At 32.1% G+C, this 19,257-nt stretch overlaps 5 protein-coding genes across 5 annotated transcripts; 2 read left to right on the top strand and 3 right to left on the bottom strand.

Annotated features, from left to right (window-relative positions):
* Window positions 1-2: 2 nt before the first annotated feature.
* On the bottom strand, window positions 3-1,567 carry Tsp_01986 (cytochrome B561). The gene is made up of 5 exons (XM_003377740.1): window positions 1,342-1,567; window positions 1,073-1,275; window positions 819-976; window positions 727-760; window positions 3-62 (listed from the first exon to the last, which is right to left on the bottom strand). The coding sequence occupies exons 1-5, from the start codon at window positions 1,565-1,567 to the stop codon at window positions 3-5; spliced, it is 681 nt and encodes a 226-aa protein (XP_003377788.1).
* Window positions 1,568-4,234: 2,667 nt separating this feature from the next.
* On the bottom strand, window positions 4,235-5,287 carry Tsp_01987 (cytochrome B561). Its single transcript, XM_003377739.1, has 4 exons — window positions 5,112-5,287; window positions 4,770-4,986; window positions 4,459-4,616; window positions 4,235-4,394 (listed from the first exon to the last, which is right to left on the bottom strand). The coding sequence occupies exons 1-4, from the start codon at window positions 5,285-5,287 to the stop codon at window positions 4,235-4,237; spliced, it is 711 nt and encodes a 236-aa protein (XP_003377787.1).
* A 4,043-nt stretch (window positions 5,288-9,330) lies between these two features.
* Window positions 9,331-9,984, bottom strand: Tsp_01988 (charged multivesicular body protein 3). The gene has a single exon (XM_003377738.1). It carries the CDS (start codon window positions 9,982-9,984, stop codon window positions 9,331-9,333), a length of 654 nt encoding a protein of 217 aa, XP_003377786.1.
* Window positions 9,985-11,134: 1,150 nt separating this feature from the next.
* Tsp_01989 (hypothetical protein) lies at window positions 11,135-11,716 on the top strand. Its single transcript, XM_003377737.1, has 4 exons — window positions 11,135-11,212; window positions 11,256-11,454; window positions 11,522-11,555; window positions 11,587-11,716. Exons 1-4 carry the CDS (start codon window positions 11,135-11,137, stop codon window positions 11,714-11,716), a joined length of 441 nt encoding a protein of 146 aa, XP_003377785.1.
* Window positions 11,717-13,438: 1,722 nt separating this feature from the next.
* Window positions 13,439-19,005, top strand: Tsp_01990 (MAGUK p55 subfamily member 7). The gene is made up of 5 exons (XM_003377736.1): window positions 13,439-13,948; window positions 15,324-15,506; window positions 15,634-15,974; window positions 18,225-18,483; window positions 18,610-19,005. Exons 1-5 carry the CDS (start codon window positions 13,439-13,441, stop codon window positions 19,003-19,005), a joined length of 1,689 nt encoding a protein of 562 aa, XP_003377784.1.
* The last annotated feature ends 252 nt before the right edge of the window (window positions 19,006-19,257 follow it).

Here is a 19,257-nt window from a genome sequence, read left to right as displayed (position 1 = left end):
GTTCAACACTGTTCTTGTTGATTTTCTTCCACTTTAATTTTTTCATCATCAAACTGCACATGCTTCAAATAAATTTATATTACACGTCGTATTTTACTTGCCTTTCATTCATTGTACATTCGATTTTCAATCACTTCAATCACCAACCAACAAATCTAACCATAATTAACAATAATCTGTTTGAAAATTCAAAACAAAAATTATTACAATTGATTTAATTTTAATATTATAATTGATTTAAATTTATGAATGATATTGATTCTTATTTTTTATCAATAGCAACCAACAACAAGCAGTAGTACAACAAAGATATAGTTTTATTTATGAGAATTGAATTCAATTCTACTAATTAATCAATGCATTTACAATTTTGTTTTATAAACATTAGTTAAATTTTAAAAACATTTTTCTTTTACAAATTCCTATTAAAAAAACTTCATACGCATAATAATCATAAAAATGTCAGTTTGAAAGAAAATGATGTACTACAAAGTATATATAAGCAAAGAAAATTAATCGGTGGCTTTTTAATGTAGATGAAAAGTTGCTTTTTCACTTCATGAATAACAATATTCACTGCTCAGGAATTTAAATGGCATCTAATGAAAAACAGCATGCTAAATAATATCATCCGTTAAACAAAGAAATACGTTTGAAACGATTGCACATGACTAAATACGTCACAGATATTGAATATAAAATCAAACTTAACGCGGAAAAATTAACCAACAATCCTTCAGGGCTGAACAGTTTCCAATCTCTAGAAAAAATGAATTCAAATATATTTTTTAAATATTTTAAATACATTTAATACATACGCTACACTCCAGGCTGCTTTTTCTGTTATTCCAGTCAGGCATGTTGCACTTGAAACGATGAACATGATAATTCCGGCAACTTTATGAATGGGAAGGTACATTTTTCGAATAGATTCGCCAATCACAGGTAGAAAAAATATTACAAGCCCGAATAAAAACTGAAATTTGCAATGTTCGAATAATTTATGAGCATAAATTGTTTAACAGAAATATTAATTATACAATAAGCAACTGATCTCGCAAAAGTTACTTACTTGAAGAACATAACAAGCTACAAGAGCTATTCCTATCCAACTGTGGAAAGTATACAAATCAGGTATCGCTGCAGTGCTGTGAGATCTGAAGGCGGCAATCAGTGCAAAAGCAAACAATACCATTGCCGAAGCATGCAACACGCCGTGTCCAATTTTCAGTAATTTTTTGTTGGTAAATGGAAACATTCGAAAAATTAAAATAGCTAATAATAACAATAACACGTATATTGTAATAAAGTGAGATAAAAATTGCAATGCTTAAAAGTTACCTTCTCCAAAAAGAAATTGCAAGCCGAGAGCCATGAAAAGAGGATGAAAAGTGAATTGAGATTTCCAATTGCCATTCCAGTCAAAACCACCGCCATGTACACCCATCCATATTCCAATAAGTGTAGCCGTAGAAATGCCAAGTAAATGCGAAATTGTACAAATGGTGTTAAAACAGTACCGACCACTTTGGCTAGCTATTATTGACCTTTCTTTTGTAGTAGCCATTGGAATAACTGAAATAAAAGTACAACTCAAAACCATTTCTCAAGATATTCTAATGTAAGTTTATGTGAAATTCGAATTTTTGCTACTAATTTAATAATAGATGCAATTATTGCAAGAAGCAATGATGATTTCTTTGTAAAGAACATTACAAAAAGATGTTTTGAGCTTTGATAAGAGTTGAATTGAAACTTTTTTGAATAGCTTTCTTCAACTCCCATTATACATTTACTGGTAAAAAGCGAATATATGCAAAGGCATTTTAGATAAATAATTTATTTCAAACTGGAATAACAGATAGGCTCACTATGAGCAATCAAAGCATCACAACACGTGCCAGACCAAGAAAGAAAGAAAGAAATAAAGAACCTAAAAGAATGCAACAAACAAGTAAAAACAAGTTTCAGAAAGGAAAATTGAATTCATGAGCTATGCCATTATTTAAATTTTTTACAAATAAAGTTACAGAAATTATTTTCAACTTTAAGCTGAAGATTTGAAAAAACCAATGTTCATTCAAAAAGGTTGTTTTAAAATGCTTTTTAAGCATTCATTATTCTTACGCAACCCGGACAGGAAGCAGTGGAGTTTGTTTCATTAAAGTGTTGGATCAGAATAATCAAACTTGTTCGTGATTATATGCTCATTCAAGCTTATTTTGAATTGAATAAAAGAAATAAACAGTAATTAACTTAATTATCACAATGGAATACAGTTGGAAATATGCACGAAGAAGCGATGCAAATTGAGCAGATTAAGTTAATGGGAAATTAAAACAGAACATCAATATCTTCTTTCAGTTGTTTCAATCTTTTTTATTAGATTTAAAGGAAAAAAAAGCAGAGCTTACTGTACTTGCAGAGTCGGCCTGATGATGAAAACAACCTCTTTTGTCGGTGGTCGCTGCTAGAGCAGTGCAAAATATGAAGCTAGTCAGTGAAAACAATTTATTTCTTCTTCACGTCAGCTGCTCCACTTGCCCGCGGGTTATTATTTAAACTTTAAATAATTTCACAGCAAAAACACGTTTTCACTTGCAATCAATGCCAGCAAAAGCAGCACGAACTGGATGAAATCAAAGTAACAATCAGTTAACCGAACCGCTCGAAACAGACGTATAAAAAAAGCTCATTAATCAAAATTGTGTTTGGAAAATTCTCATACATAAACAGTTTATTACAGTAATAATTTTCAATTGTTGTTTGGTTATTTGTTAAACAACAAAGATGCGTTTTAAAATTGTCACAACAGAAAGAAAACATCATAACAATGATCATCATATTCAAAATGAAATGTTTTTAAAAATAAAATAAAAATGAATCATCTTTTCTTTTTAAATTACTTTCATACTGGCGTGAACATTTGAAAATCAGATTTCAATCGATGACGTTGATCAAAGTTAACATGCAAAAAAAAGAACAATTTTAACGAACAAACAAACACTTTCATTGATGCTTTTCCAGTGTGAAAACATAATTTTTGAAATTTGAAATATTTCGATGACCGAAAATTTTTTTCGACAAATAAATACAGTAGCAATACTATAACATTTTTTTGAGCACACTATGTACGAATTTGTATTGTCTGCTAATTTATCGTTGAACGAAGCAGAAATAACAATAAGAGCAAGTTTCTAAAGTGAAACTGCTTTTTCGACTGAAAAACAGTTTAATGTATAAATTCTTTAAATTTAGTCCAAATACTGTAAAAAAAACAACTAGCAGACCAAGTTTTGTAATGTTGTGACTTAGAGATGGATGCTTCTGTGATGGAAAGCGATAATAAAATATATATATGTATATAAATTTGATAACTCGCTTACATTTCAATGAAATTCCCCAAATGCTGGCTGCTCTGCTTCGAAATTTGAAATTAATTCTTTACACTTGCAGAGTGTTATTTATAAAAACAATGGATGTAAAAGCGACCTTCAACACTGATTATTATTCTATTAATAACTGATGCAAAGTTATTTGACCTGATAAGTTTTGTCAAAGGTCATCGGTGCCATCAGTTTCACTAAAGCCAGCTTTTCCTATTTGATATGGGCTATCAAAATGCTGTCCTTTTTGATAATGAAAAATCTCATCACTGCAACATTCTTTATTCTGAATGGCACAAAGACAAAAAATAATACATATATTATTATCAAAGAACTAAGTAATGTTGGATTATTTCCAAGCCAAAGCTTTGATTCATATGATTATTGTGATTCAATGAAATTTGAAGCACTCCAAACGATCGTATTTGCACGGAATATGAAAGTGATACGAACGATAATATTAATATTTGCACATTTTCGGGGCTTTCGGCAACTTTTCTGCATTATCAACATCACATTACACATCACACATCATCGACAAAGCGCTTAGACGACCAAAAGCAATTTTACCACAATATCACTAAATAGAATTCTTCATTTCAACTACACTATTACATTTATTATTATTTCAAATAATCAAAGTTAAAATTGACCGATTTCATTCAATAAAATTTTAACAAATTATTCAATTTCATAATTGCTAATTCAAATTACAATAGTGATATCATAGAAAAATGTAATCTTTTAATAACAATTATTATACATAATTTTAGGAAAATATAAATGAAGGTGTTTATCTACGAAAATTATTAATATATAAAAAGTATACTGACGATATCTTACATATCTCATTGTTCTAAAAGATCATGCGCTTCTTCTTCTTGCGGCAAACTTTCACGGCGAAATCGTTCGCAGACCACCAAGTACACAACAGCTAATGCGTAAAATAAAATGACCAGGCCCGAAAAATTAGCCAGAAGTCCTTCTGAACAAAATGAGCTCCAACACCTGATTAAAAATAAATAAATAAACTGTTTGTTTTTTGTCTAATTTATATTTTAATCATGCATACTTGATATGCCAAGCTGCTTTTTCTGATATTCCCATCAAAGCAGCTCCAGTAGATGCAATGAAAATAGCAATTCCAATAAACTTGTGAATTGGTAAATAAATTTGACGAGTTATCAGAGTGAATCCAGGATAAAAGTAAGCCATAAAGCCGAATATATACTAAATTTAAATTTATAAATGTTATAATACCGAACATGTTCTGCTTCATTTTAAAACATTTTCAATAATTGGCTTAAAGTACCCACCCAAATTATGAAATTTTAAATTTAATTAAACAAGTTCAAATAAAAATACATGTTATAATAATAAAACATTCAAACCTGCATGCAAAATATCAATACTACTGTCAATCCGAGCCAACTGTGAAGAGTATACAAATTCGGTGTTGCAGGTAGACTGTAATTGTGGGAATTGAACACTGCCTTGAGTGCAATGACAAAAAATATAAATACGATCGAATGCAGAACAATATGACAACACTTGCTGATCTTTTTGCTCACGTAGCGAAGCATTCTGTATATCATGATGGCTGAAAGTAAATTGTTTAATGAAAAAAAAAAACAATTTCCATTTTATTACAAAATGACTAAACAAAGCCTCTCACCTTCGCCTAATAAAAATTGCAAGCTAAACGTCATAAAAAGTGGATGATACGTGAACATAGATTCTGGAGGTCCATTCCATCGAAAACCGCCGCAGAAGTTGTTCATCCAAAAGCCAATTAAAAGAAGCTCAGTGATAGCTAAAATGTGCGCGACAACGCAAACTTTTTTGAAATGTCGCGCATCCACTTCTTCCAAGCTGTAACGTCTATTCTGTACTGCCAGCATTGCGATTAAAAGCTTTTAAACTGAAATTATCCTTCTTCAACGAGAGTTTTCCAAAAATTATTGCTTGCATTTTTATTGTCGAAGATGATTTTTACAAAGTAAAATTATTCTGATATTCTTTTATGGGAAAAAATTTCTTCATTCAAAATTATACATATTTCTGCTAATTTTTCCATGCATGGTGCTTTAAATGAAAGAATATACAGATTTATCACTTTACAACAACTTTTCCGGAACGCTTATTAACATAAAATTAATCTTCATTTCTTCTATATTTGAACACATGTGCGCACGTGATATGCACGTATCCTTTCTACTGTAATTTTTTTGCATTTGATATTTGATATTTCCCCAATTATTATTGTTAATTCTTCTTGGATGTTAAAATTTATAAAATTTCAAATTGACATTCATTTGAGTAGATTCAATTTAAAATTATTTTAAAAATTAATTTGATACATTTATGAAAAATGATAATAGCAATGATCAAAATTGCACTTTTATTTATGATTTAGTTGATGATATTTCAAAATTCAGTCTTGCATTTCAATCACCATCAACTATAAATTACTGTAATAAATAATTGCCACTTCCTATTTGGACTAAAAGTATGCAAGAAGTAATTTTTCACAGCTTTTCTCAAGCGGCAAGAGAATTAACAAACAGATATGCCTGACAGAGGAGAAATAAAATTAGCAATTCACAATGCAACAGCTGAAACAGAAGGAAGCTTCAGTTCAGTAATGAATTGGATTCGGTAAAGAAATAAAGTTAAAATTTCCATTGCTCATCATAAATTATAATGCAATTAAATTTATTTTTACCCAATTATCAAGTTATATTTAATAATTATAAAAAGCAGTTGTCAAACTGTTTCGTTTGCAGTGAGAGTATTCATTTTATGACGAACATTTACTTTAAAACATTACTTTAAACTGAATTTTAAAATTAATTAATTCATGTAAAAGATTTCATTTATGAAATAAACGTTTTTAAATAAATATGAATAACGAATTCAAATGAATAAAGCAGTACAATTTATTCATTTGAATTTTATAATAATTTACAATTCCAAAAAGCTTCAAGTACCCAAAATAAAAAATTCAACATTACAACAGATTCTGTAACAACTGCAGCTGTGTATAATTGAATAATTCTTTTGTTGAAAAGTTATAAAAGGATCGAAATCGATTTCAATATACTTACAATTAAAATTTGAAAAGTAACGAATATTAATCCAAATTAATAACAAAAATTAACAACATATTTTGATTGCATCAATAGATTATGAATTTTAAAAAGAAAATGGATCAATTTCGAGAGAAATAATTTCTTTTCAAAAAAATTTCTTACGATTTAAGAATAAAATATGTTGTGTAAGCAATTTATTTTGAATATTCCATTGAAAATATTAAGCAAAGAATAGATGCTTTACAAAAAATAAACAATTTAAAAGCTTACGTAGAAAAAAATGTAGTAGTCAGGGATAATGAAAAGTGGAAATTGAATCGACGTTCAATAGCTTCGTTGTTGCAGAAATGAAACAGCAGTGCACAGTAGCACAAGGTGACTAGCACCACCAGTGATGTTAGCTGAGCTTGATTGATCCGGTAGACGGCCGATGATGGTATTAATGGGTGTGGATTCACATTGCCACATTCACGTCAGCAAATGTGAACAAAGTCACTGTTTGCTATTGATTTTATTAAATACAAATTCTCTTTGCAACATACACATACACACACACACACGATGCAGAGAACGAGAGGGGTAGGAAGATATTAACAGTTTAAACGAAACCATGAAATTTTTATTCACAGTGGAATATTGTATACTGAACAATAATTAATACTACTGAACAACAGCTTACTGTCGTATCAGTAAAACGGATGTTCGTATTTGCATAACAACGGTTGAAATTTGCAATTTTAATTCATATCAGAACTGAATAATTTTATCAAAATTGAGAAAAGTTGAAAAAAAATTTCAACAATTGCAAATGTTCCACATGGGAAAATGCATTCATGATTTACATTTCAGTTATTAAAAAAGAAACGAATCTGATAAAATGCGAAGCTTACGATTGATTCTAATATACATAGCTTCTTAAAATACGTTCGTTGACTAAAATATGCAAATGAAACGTATAAAATGATAGAGAAAAAAGCAAACAAAATTGCAGCATTCATTTTTATTTAATAAATTATTGTTCAATTTTGCTAAACAATTTTTGACCTTGACAATATTTTTCTTTGCAATACAATATTGTATTTTATTAATAATAACAATCCGGAATCATTAAACCACCTCTTCCAATTACCATCTTCTGTTCTCATTTTCTGACAAATGGCAAATTGTAACAATTCGAAATTGTAAAACTAGAAAACCCATATTGAATAACTGCTCAAAAACTGACTTATCATTTTTGCAAAATCAACCTCTATTATCCAATCATTCATAACTAAATACAAAGCTTCTTAAATTTTATTATTCACTCGCAGTTATGAATTATTCAAATTTCAAAGAATGTAATAGTATTTTTTTTGTACATTCACTGTTCAGTTTATGAATTAAATTTTTTTTCCAAACGACATAGACGATATATACTTTTATGTATTTTTAAATTTGAATAATTACGACCAGTCTGAATATGCATTCATTATTCATTCAGTATTCAAATCAGTAGCTATTCTTTTTTAATTCTTTCAAAAAGTAAACAACAACCTTTATTAGTATCAAAAATGAAAACATTAACACAACTATAAATAATTTTAGCTTAATAAAACAAATAAAATTGATAAAATTTGAAATAGTATAGTACATATAAAGATGCAAAAAAAATTTTTCCAATTTCATCTGCTACTCAATCGTATGTCATGTTGACATTTTTTATCTGCATAAAATGATAAACAACAAATGAAAAAAATTGTGCATTTCGGTTTATCAGATTAATTATTAATAATAAGGCATATTTGTTCAGTTTGTGATTCAAAACACAAACATGCAGGTTTCAGAAATGCAATACAATTATATAACTAATATTTTGTAAAAATGACTTTAATTTTTTTTCTAAACTTTCATTTTTGCACAATGCATCATTGAGGTAGTGGTTTATGTTCTTTGAACAAGTTCTCCGAATGTAAAAGAACTTATTTATTAAATAAATGCTGAAATTTGCATATAAAAATATAATGCTGCACGCATCTGCTTTAGAGGATATCCTTTTACATTTTTGACCGACTTTTGCCCATTAACATTTTATTATTATTAAATTATGCATAGTTCAGTTGATAAATACTTTGACAACAATTACATAAATTTAATTAATGAAAAAAACACAATTTAAACATAACTTCAAAGCTTAAAAATTTTTTCTATATTGAAACATTTATCATATACTTTCTTCAGTAAATCACTGTCACATATTTTGAAAATTAAAACGCAATAATAATAATAATAATAGCATATATAACAAACATCGGCATTTATAATAAAGTTGTCAAAGCCAAATTTATCACATGCTTGTCATTTTGCTCAGAATTTATAAATACAAAATGCAATAGCCTTTTTTAAAATCTGGAATTTCACGTGGATATTTATTTCCTTTTACTAATAATTTGCTTTTAACATCCTCTACATCACCATTTCCTTCGATTTTTATTGTCGTGATAGAAAAAGAAATGTACTTTGAATGGTAATAAAGTGAAATTAAGAAAAACCTACAAAAATCCACTTCATTATGAAACATTTATTGGAATGGTTTAAAATATGGAATTTTACTTAAAGTGAGTAAGTTCATCTTTTTGAACGTGCATCCTAAATTTGTCAAAAATTATTGCTATTCTTAATTACTAATAAATATTAAATGTAAGCGATTGCAACACATTGCAAATGTCTCCTTAAAACAAGCATACTCAAAAAGCAGATTTATTATTAAAAAAGAATTTCTTGAAAAAGCATCGAATCTGAAAAAAAACTTCACAGAACTATGAAACCGTAATCTTGACCAATCGCACTTACAATACAGAAATGAAAACAGAACGTCAACTTTTCAAGGCCTCTAAACGAGCACGCATTGCGTCTAAATCCTCTTCAATTTCCTCTTCTTCAGCAGTGGAAGTGGTGAGCGATTCCAACTCGTGAGATGCTGCAGAAGGAGCATTTTTCAACGGATCTAGGGTGACTTCGTTTACAATTTTTTCAATTTCGGCTTGAATATCGTCGTCGTCCGTTTCAGATTGAGTCGCATTATCTATGGCTTCTTCCATAATCTCTTCAATGATACCCGCTTTCATCATTTCTTTGCTCAAGTTTCTCATGGACGCTGCACTCTCGGGTAAATTTACCAAGTACTGTAAGCTTTTCATTACGTTGGCACTTTTCTCAACCGACTGAATCATATTCACCGATGCAGCCTGATTTTTCACAAAAAGACAAACCGAATTCAGATGCGCTTTTGTCTGGTACATTTTCGCAACTGCTTTTCGAGAATTAACAATCTCTTTGGCCAATATTTTACAAGCTTCCTTTTCATTCTTTTCGGCAGCGACTTTAATCGCCTTCCTCACTTTCGCCTCTTCCCGCTTGATTTGATTCACTTGACGATCAATAGCACGCATTTCGTGCGTTATTTTTCGACACACATTACGCGCTAATTCTTTCTGATCATTACTTCTGTTCTTCCCAAAAATGTTCATTGCCTAATCCAAGACAAAAATTCATTACACTACTTTCAGTTTATGCACAGCATAAACGTAAAAACAATAAAAAAACAAATACAGATATAAATGAAAAATTAACACATACAAATAATTACCAATGTCAGTTTACTCTAAACCAACACATAAAGTGAAAATAATCACAAATACCACATCAGCCCATGCTATATAATAAAACTACACCATAATCACACACACTTACCAATATAAACGTTGTATTGAAAAATATTTCAATTATTATCAACCTATTTTTCAAAAAATTCAATCCATTGAACAACTGTGAACAGAAGTTAATCACTTAAACAAGCATTCTGAAACATAATCATGAGCTTACTGTAACAATTAACAGTATGAAGGTTTAATTGTTCACTTTTGGTGCTGGAATTCTTAATACGTAGTTTACTAATAAAACTTTAGCGCTTCGATTTAAATAGAACATTATTATTTTTTGGTATCACTTATTTTTCTTAAATTTTAATTTTAAACCAAATATTGAACTGCTGTTAATGTTTGTCGGCATTTTAGCAATAAATTCACCTCAGTAGTTATATATTTCTGACAACCCTATTTACTATTAAGATGCCGAAGCATTTAACTAGTGTTTCCTTTCTACTTTTGTTTCAAATGGTCCATACGCATATGTAGTCATTCGGATTGATATCTTCAAACATTTAGGTAGTATTAAAAACAATTTAATAAAATAAAACATTAGCAGAAGTGTAATTAGTTGATAGATTTTCCAACCAAAATTTTCTTTTTCTGAACCGTCAAAGCGCATTTAAGCGAGACAGATTTATCTGAAAACGGCACCGTTCCAATACAGCACCGGTTCTTGCTTCCATTGTTGTGCCCGCCATTATTTCAAATGACTAATTATTGAAGTCACATTAATTGCACTAGTTTCACAATAAAAAATGAAATGTAACATAAAAAGGTTATCAAAAAAGCACAAGCAAATGAAGCAAAACTGAATCGTAACAGTGAAATAAATTTATAACTTTTACTTTAATTAGAATCAACTGGCAAAGTAAATAAGTAAAACTCTATTTTCATATTGGAATAATTACAAAACAAGGACTGATAATATCAATAGATATTCAGCACTGATAAAAGTTAGAGCAGATAAATGATGTTGAATTTAGACGTGATGCTCAGTAATTGTTTTCAGTGTTTAACAAACGAACATTTCACATTCGTAGTGGTTCCAGTAAATTTCTTCAGTGATCTTTCAATTTCACCTTCCAACGTAGTGTAGCGCCGTCACACTGCCCCCCTCTTCGTCTCGTCTCCACATTGGACGACCTGGTGAGCACATCAGGAAGCCTAACCCATTCCGGACCAACGATCCTGTCAAGCTCGCCATTTGTAGCACCGTCACAGTACCTTACCCCCAGCTGGTTGTTGCTCAGGAAGCAGACGCATCTGCCAGTGATTTCATCCGCTTAGTCGGTTGAATTTTCACTTCGAAACAAAATCTTAAATCTAGCTAACAGAAAATTTCATGTACTTTGTATAGTAGGGAAGCAAAAGCAGGAAAAAGAATCGTCTTTGTTATTGATTTTCAACTGACATTGGTTCCAGGACGGGCCCCATTGCGGTAAATATCCATCTGACAACTAGCTGTCCAAGAGGATGGGATTGTACTTTCTCGCGTCTAAAAACGCGATACCTATGCATGATCCCTGCAGAATACGCGCAATGCGCCTTTTGAAGAAAATAAAACTGTAAAACTAGTCTTCGTGTAAAATATGTAAAACTTTATCTGTCCATCATTATGCGACTGACGTTGCTTTTCTTTCTCTCTTCTCTTTTTCCATCTTTATAATTTTCTTTAATCTCTGATGGCCTCTTCGTACTGTGCTAGCAATGACAAAAATATGCGGATGGATGAGACTGGAGATATTCTCGACGAAAGCGAAGAAATGCCACTGATTTATCGTTGAACTAATTCAATTATATGAAACCAGCTATACTTCTTTTTTTATTATAATCCAACTGTCATTTTCAAAGTCTGCAACTATATTAAAAGCTGGAATAGCATCGCCATTTTCATTTTCCAACCATTTATCTTGCAGCTTCCAACTGATAATTGTGCTTAGTGTTCAGTGCAACAAGGACACCATTCTGTTCTTCATATTGTTATAATCACACGCTGATGTTATGAATAAAAGATGATTTCAAGTTTCAGGAATTTTCATCTTTAAAGAACAGCAGCCTGCCCAAATAAAATAACATTTAGAGTCGCTGTTCTGCTTCAAACCTGAAAAAAATGGAAACACACTGTTATTATAATGAAAAAGGAAACAGAGAATAAATCTTACTTTGAACACACGATAACTGCTGTGCCTACACGTGTAACAAGACGTACACATAATACTGTAGAATTGTTACGATATATGATTTTCATGTATAACTATAATGCGCAGTGCTATGCATTTCTTTATTCAGATGGAAGAACTAATTATTGACAACATATATCTTTTTTACATAATTTTCAATTATAAAATATTATCCCTATAATAAATTCTGAAATATACAAAACTGTCAGTATTTTATTTAATTCTTTTAATTTAGAACTATCTTACTGTCAATATATGAATATCTTACTGTAATCTTAGGGTAATCAGGTAGGTTTGCAGTCAAACATCCAGCAGTATAATTGTATCAAATCAAACCAAATCTAATGAACAGTGTTTTTGTTAATATTTTACAAAAAGAATAAATGAACTGATGCTAATCAATGCTACAACAACTAAAATTGTGATCTGTGATACTGATAAAACTGAATATTTACACTTTGTTTTTATTAGATTTTTCCATTATTTTTTTGCGTAACTAATTTTGTGATGTGTTTTTATGTTTCCAAAAGCAGTTTCTGATATTACAGTAAAAACAGAATTATAGTCGAAGGCTATAAATGTGGTTTTCTTGTCACAAATAATCAGTGTTGATATGTACTTCCTTGTAAAATGTATTATTTTCAAAATTATATTGCAAATATGAAATGTTTAATAGCAGGTCGTCTGCATTATGACAACACATTTTACATCACTTACTGAACTGTTTTTACTACGTCACATCTTTGATGCTAGTAGTAATGATAAGGTTGTGTTTGCATTTTGTTTTGCAGATGTTTGCAATTACAAAAACAAATGTAATATTGATAAAAATTAATTTCAACATTAAATAAGGAGAAATTGATGAACAAAATTGAACATCTGAAAAAGTGGCAAGAATGAAAATTAACAAATTAAGTATAAATTTTGCAATTAATGCAATGTAAAAATCAAGTTTACTTTGCAAAAGTGATACAAAATGTGATTTGTATACGTGATGAGTAATAGAATTTGGAAACAATAAAGACTTCCAGGTTTGATGAGTCATACGGTAAGTATGTTGCTGTTGAGAAAGGTTAACGGGTTGGCTATCGACGATGCGAAGTTGTCCATCTTTGGAAGAGGAATCGGTTCAATGGTCCGACGTCTCGGAATCATTTTACCAATTTTATCATTTGATTTTTGAAAACACCAGCCAAAGTTGCGTATCGGTGGAAAACGCAACGCAAGGAAGTGAACCAAATGGCCACGATTTTGCCAGCTTGCAAACGATGGTACAAAGCATACAGAAAGCTGTGGCCGCAATGCGGGCTCGAATGTTGCGCCATTCTCTGGGCTGTGTTTTTTCAAATTTTGACCAATCGTTGTCGAGTTTACGGCGACTGGTCCGCACCAACAGTACTACAGCGCCAGCCGTGGTTGAATTAGTTCATCTGTTCAGCAAGCCGCACATGAAGGCGCTGTTCACCATTTTGGATCGGATCTTGCACAGGCATTACGGTCCCAACCTTCCGGATGTGCCGCACGAGGTGGACGAGGATGAAGGAATGGCAGTGAAAATTGTTCGACTGATCAAAAACAACGAACCACTTGGGGCTACGTTGAAGGTACAATTCCATTTTTCAAAATCAAACTATCATTATTAATTTATTTTTTAATATACAAATTAGCTGTTTTTTACTGTTTATTTTTCAGTAGTATTTTTAATTTTTTTTTCATTATTGTATGGATAATAAATGTATTGCAGGAAAATGTGGAATTTTTCCTAAGACAGTTCGTTGATAAAGTCATTGATTGGTTAATGACAGATTTGACTTTTCTGACAGAATTTTACATTTACATTTTGGTCGTTGTTTTTGATTAATCTTCTTTTAGCTTTTGTAGTCGTAGATTTGCGGTTGGCAGGTTAATCCTGTTTGCCTTGAACGAAATTTATCAAATTCAAGGGTGTGTCTGTCTGTTTGGAGTATTTAATTATGTTGTCTCACTTTGACGACATTTCGTACGTCATTCTGTGACATTGTTGATCAGCTGTATAGGATAAAAAATTATTTTTGAAACTGATAAATTGTTAAATTTCTGTTTCAAGTTCATATTCAATCAACTGAACTTATTTCGCTCGCCATTTCACCATTGCACACTGTCGTGTCACTGGGCAGGGCACGAATTGATTTTCAGCTTATCCGATTGACCTCCAATTATTGATTTTTTCTTAGAACATATAGAGGAATTCGTTTACTTCATTAGCTCAATAGTTAATTCTATTTCACTTGTTTCATGACTCCCACTGTTATTATTTTTGTAATTTGAAAGTATCGTGAAATTATTTTATGCACTTATTATTAAGGTGCAAACTTTTTATATAAAATGTACACTAGATGTTTTATTTTCTGTAAAATGACATTTGTAAAGTGTTCCTATTAAGTATCTGCTGGGAAATACGTTTCGATTTGGCTGCATAATTATGCAGAAAAAAGGGATTTATGCGAATGTTGTGTAGGCGATAAGTTATTTCAGTAATGGGTGATGTACAATATGTGTAACTGGTTGAGTAGTATTTCTGAACATTTTGAAATTTAAATAAGATGGAAATATTCACATAAACAGTTTATTTCAGTTGTAAAGTTTAAGCATGATGCTCTGATTGGAGAAAAGATAACACTGTGTTATTACAGAGATGATTTATTATAAAAACACTGCAGATTTATGTGTAACGTAATATTAAAACTGATTCTTATTGTTTTTGGTATGAAGTTGAAAAAGGTATAGTATTTGATGTTCAAGATCAAGTGATAAATTATGCAGTTGTGTACGTGGTAATTTTGAAAAATAAGAATATTTAATATTTTTACATATTATGAATGTTTAATTTTGAATTGAGAATTGCATTTCATTATGGAGTTGATAAGTGTTAATATTGTTATTAATATTTTTAATTAAGTTTATTGAAATGAATTGTTCAACTAATTATTGATGCTTCAGTTAGATGAACGTACAGGTGCGTTATTGATTGCTCGCATTTTGCACGGCTGTGCCGCGGATCGAAGTGGATGCATTAACGTTGGTGATCAAGTTGTCGAAGTGAATGGCGTTTCTGTGGTCGGGAAACAACCATCGGATGTTGTGAATCTTTTGAATAATTCAAACGAATTTGTCACCTTCAAAGTAAGATAATGAAGATAACGGAATTGATGAACTGAAACAAGTATTATTTGCAAATAAAATTTATTTATCATATTTTATTGTTTTTTAAAATTAATTTTTGTGCAGTTTTCTTTTTTTTTCTTTTAAGCTTATACCTGCCGTTGAAACATCACCGCAGACCAGTCAACCGAAATCGGACATTGTTAATGATAATGAGCCGGTTCATGTGAAAGCTTTGTTCAGTTACAGTGCAGTGGAAGATCAGATGAATCCATGCCCAGAGGCAAGTTTAACGTTTAAACGGGGCGATATTTTACGACTGTTCGATACGAATGATGAAAATTGGTGGCAAGCTAAAATTGAAGGTGAAATCAATGGTCGGGTGGGTTTGATCCCGAGCAAGAATTTAATTCACAATCGTCATTTGACTCGAAGGCGATCTAAAGGATCCACCACCATGCTCAACTTAAGCAATTCAAGAAAAGTCAGGTGAGTTCAGATTATTATCTTGAAAAATTTTTTGAAAAAGTAGTGCAACTCAAATTCATATTCAGCAGATTTCAATAATTAACGAACTGTTGTTTGCCATTAATTGAGCCGACTTATTTGTTTTTTAAATTTAGCATCATAACATACAATAATTTATGAGATGTTGAGAATATATTATTTTTATTTTATTGTTATAAAAGTTGCAACAGAAAAATGTATCTACTTTTTTTTCTTTACGATAAAAATAAATAAATAAATATATATAGTTCATAAATAACACACAGAATGTAAATTGGGCACAGTTGATTGATTGAGTTGTGTTTTTTTTCAAGAAGTGCAAATTTGAAATTAGCCACTTTTCAATTCTCTTGATTTTAATAATTTTGCAATTGCAACTGCCCAAATTGCAACAGCGATGCGCTTTTATTTTTTCCCTCCACTTTTCGCAACAAAGTTTCGCTGATGTTGATTGATGCTCCAGGCGCGCGCATTTGTGTGTGCTTTTATTTTTGGCTCCTAGTTGGTTAATTGTTCATTCGACGACGACGATGATTGGTTGGAACAAAAACAAATTCTTTTGGCACATTGCCAAATTTTTGAAAATCAAAAAATTACTTCCTGCTATTTTTGGTGTTATCTTTTATTAATTTTCAAAATCATCCTTTGAAATTTGTCTTCCAGATTTTTTTTTGTTAAAATTGAATATCGATAAGTTGATTTTTTCAAATTTGATTTTTCAATTTGTGAACAGTTTGTGTGGAAATTTTTTTGCAAAATGCTGTTGAAATGTAGGTTTAGAATAGTTGCATTTTGGCAGACTGAAAATGATTGTGATCGAAATGCACAATTGCAACACTGTTTTGCAAGGTCAACAGTTGTTGAAATTGAATGAATTTGAAAAATTATTAATCGAATACATTCATACATGCATAATAGAATAGAATAGAATAGAATAGAATAGAATGTTTTTGAAAAAAAATATACGCATAATATAGTTTTTATTATTAGTGTTGTTTTTAATTCGAATAGTTAGCTGTATTTATAAGAGTAATTTTGTTTTCCTCTTATTTGTGAAATACTTGTTCTTTCTTCAAGTTCAACCTGTTGATTATAAGTTTGAATATTAGTATTATTAATTTTTTTTTCTTGATTTGCTTGCGTCAATGGTGAGTGATTTATGTTCACGTCGATCAATTTGGAGCGCAGTTGGAGGAAAAAGTTTTACATTTCGTAGAAAATTTTCAACTTCTATTTTTAACGCAAAACAGAGGGAGAAAAGTGGAATTTGTTTGCTTCTGTTGTTGTTGTTGTTGTGCTTATTCGGTTTATGATAATATGGATAAAATAAATAATTTTATATTCCATCTTATGTAGAACAAACACTGTCAACAGTTTGTATGCATGAAATGACGGTTTTACCTTGTCGTTGGGAAAATAGCTTTCTGCGCCAAACATCGACACTGTTTGTTCTGTACACAACAGAAGTACAGGAAATTGCATTACTTGTTTATTTTTGCAATCTTATTATTATTTTGCACATGCTGTTGCTCGAAAGTGTTGTGGGAAAAAATTTTTTTCACTGTTCATATCTTTGCCAAGGAGGCAATTTTCAGTGGGTTACTGATAATTGATTTTTTCCCTGATGCGTGTAGAATTGGACGATAAAATCATTCATTTCACTTGCCTGAAAAGTTGCAACAAAGCATATACATACATACATTGCATATACATGCATTGTAGTGCATTCCACTTTTACGCAAGTTTCATTTTGCATCTGGTTCAGTGGGTTTGAAAAATGGAATAATGCAATTTTTTGTTTGATTTTCTCAATTTTAACTCCCACTACCCGCTGATAGTGTTCAATTTACTTACAGTAAGATTGATGTTTTTCGGATGAGTTGGCAAAAAAATTAAGAATTCTGTAAATTTTTTTTCAAAAAAATGGTTTTTGTTTCAAAGCGGCTTGTCACGAGGATTGATTGTTTGATTGCATTTCTTTTCACTATGGATACGTGACGTGATGATGATTTGATTCTGATTTCTGTTGATCCACTGGGGGAAAAGAACGTGAACGCACATCACTTCATAGAAAATGCTGCTCAACTGATTGATCGCTAATATTTCCTTTTCTTGTTCATCATTTTTTACTAATAATATAATAATTATCGCATGTACAAAAGTGCAATCGGACAAACAAATTTGAAAATTGAAAAATAGTTGTTGTTGTTTTTTTCAATTTCTGATTTTCAGGTACTGTACAAAAGTGGTTGACGATGCGCGAGCGAGTGGACACGGCGGCGGGCCGGTGAACGTGAGAGACGACGAGTTGGACGTGGTCGACTACTGCCGCGATGCGACGGCGACGATCCACACCTACGAGACGGTAGCTTTGTACAAGCCGGACGGCTTCTTCAGACGACCGTTGGTGCTGATCGGCGCGCCGGGCGTCGGTCGGGGCGAGCTGAAGCGACGCCTGCTTGCCTGCAGGCCGGACACGTTCGCCGCCACGGTACCGTATACCAGCCGGCCGCCGCGCGCCGGCGAAACCGACGGCGTCGACTACTGTTTCACCAGCCGGGTTCAGATGGAACACTGGATCCGGGGTCGACGATTGATCGAGTACGGCGAATTCCAGGGCAACTTGTACGGTACGACGTTCGACAGCGTCGAGCGGTTGATTTGCCAGAGGCGAATTTGCATATTGAATCCACATCCTCGGGCGATTGTTTTGCTCCGCCGTGCCCAGTTGAAGCCGTATGTCGTGTTCGTCCGGCCGCCGGAATTCAGCACGTTCAAAGCGACCAGACGACGGAAACGCGCCGGCCTCAGTGGCGACGACGAGCGTGATTTCGCCGACGACGACTTGCAGTTGATCATCGAACAGAGCGACAAGTTGGAAACGAATTTCGGCCACTATTTCGACCACACCCTCGTCAACGGTCCCATCGACCTGGCCGTTTTGGAGCTGTTGAATCTCGTAGCCGAGATCGAAAGTCAGCCCCAGTGGGTGCCGGCCGATTGGGTACTGTGACCGACAGTCTCACTTCTGTGACCTGAACCCAAACCGCAGACCGGACAAATCAATGCCATGCTGTCCGTCTCTGTCTGTTCCACAGATTTTGAAAATTGATCAACGCGGCGTGCGATCAGAAAAATAAAATCGAACAAAATTCACAATTTTACTCGTGCGAGCAAACAAACAAGCAGCAGCAGCAGCAGTAAAGAGAACACTTAGTGGAAAACAAACAGACGTATCGCGGTGCGTCGTCTCTGTGCGTTTTCC

Source organism: Trichinella spiralis (assembly GCF_000181795.1).
Source record: "Trichinella spiralis strain ISS 195 chromosome Unknown Scfld4, whole genome shotgun sequence".
NCBI lineage: Eukaryota > Metazoa > Nematoda > Enoplea > Trichinellida > Trichinellidae > Trichinella > Trichinella spiralis.
Note: the sequence above shows the minus strand (reverse complement) of the source record. Positions and strands in the feature narration are given on the sequence as shown.

Excerpts from the sequence above, each read along its gene's own strand:
- Tsp_01987 (XM_003377739.1), bottom strand. The coding sequence starts at position 5,287 with ATGCTGGCAGTACAGAATAGACGTTACAGCTTGGAAGAAGTGGATGCG. Across the intron at positions 4,617-4,769 it reads TTTTGCATGCAGGTTTGAAT|TATATATTCGGCTTTATGGC; the intron begins GTTTTATTATTA and ends ATTTAAATTTAG. Across the intron at positions 4,395-4,458 it reads AAAGCAGCTTGGCATATCAA|GTGTTGGAGCTCATTTTGTT; the intron begins GTATGCATGATT and ends ATTTTTAATCAG.
- Tsp_01988 (XM_003377738.1), bottom strand. The coding sequence starts at position 9,984 with ATGAACATTTTTGGGAAGAACAGAAGTAATGATCAGAAAGAATTAGCG.
- Tsp_01990 (XM_003377736.1), top strand. The coding sequence starts at position 13,439 with ATGCGAAGTTGTCCATCTTTGGAAGAGGAATCGGTTCAATGGTCCGAC. Across the intron at positions 13,949-15,323 it reads CACTTGGGGCTACGTTGAAG|TTAGATGAACGTACAGGTGC; the intron begins GTACAATTCCAT and ends TTGATGCTTCAG. Across the intron at positions 15,975-18,224 it reads AGCAATTCAAGAAAAGTCAG|GTACTGTACAAAAGTGGTTG; the intron begins GTGAGTTCAGAT and ends TCTGATTTTCAG.
- Tsp_01989 (XM_003377737.1), top strand. The coding sequence starts at position 11,135 with ATGTTGAATTTAGACGTGATGCTCAGTAATTGTTTTCAGTGTTTAACA. Across the intron at positions 11,213-11,255 it reads TCACATTCGTAGTGGTTCCA|TGTAGCGCCGTCACACTGCC; the intron begins GTAAATTTCTTC and ends CTTCCAACGTAG. Across the intron at positions 11,556-11,586 it reads CAGGAAAAAGAATCGTCTTT|GACGGGCCCCATTGCGGTAA; the intron begins GTTATTGATTTT and ends CATTGGTTCCAG.
- Tsp_01986 (XM_003377740.1), bottom strand. The coding sequence starts at position 1,567 with ATGGCTACTACAAAAGAAAGGTCAATAATAGCTAGCCAAAGTGGTCGG. Across the intron at positions 1,276-1,341 it reads GCAATTTCTTTTTGGAGAAG|CTATTTTAATTTTTCGAATG; the intron begins GTAACTTTTAAG and ends TGTTATTATTAG. Across the intron at positions 761-818 it reads AAAGCAGCCTGGAGTGTAGC|AGATTGGAAACTGTTCAGCC; the intron begins GTATGTATTAAA and ends CATTTTTTCTAG.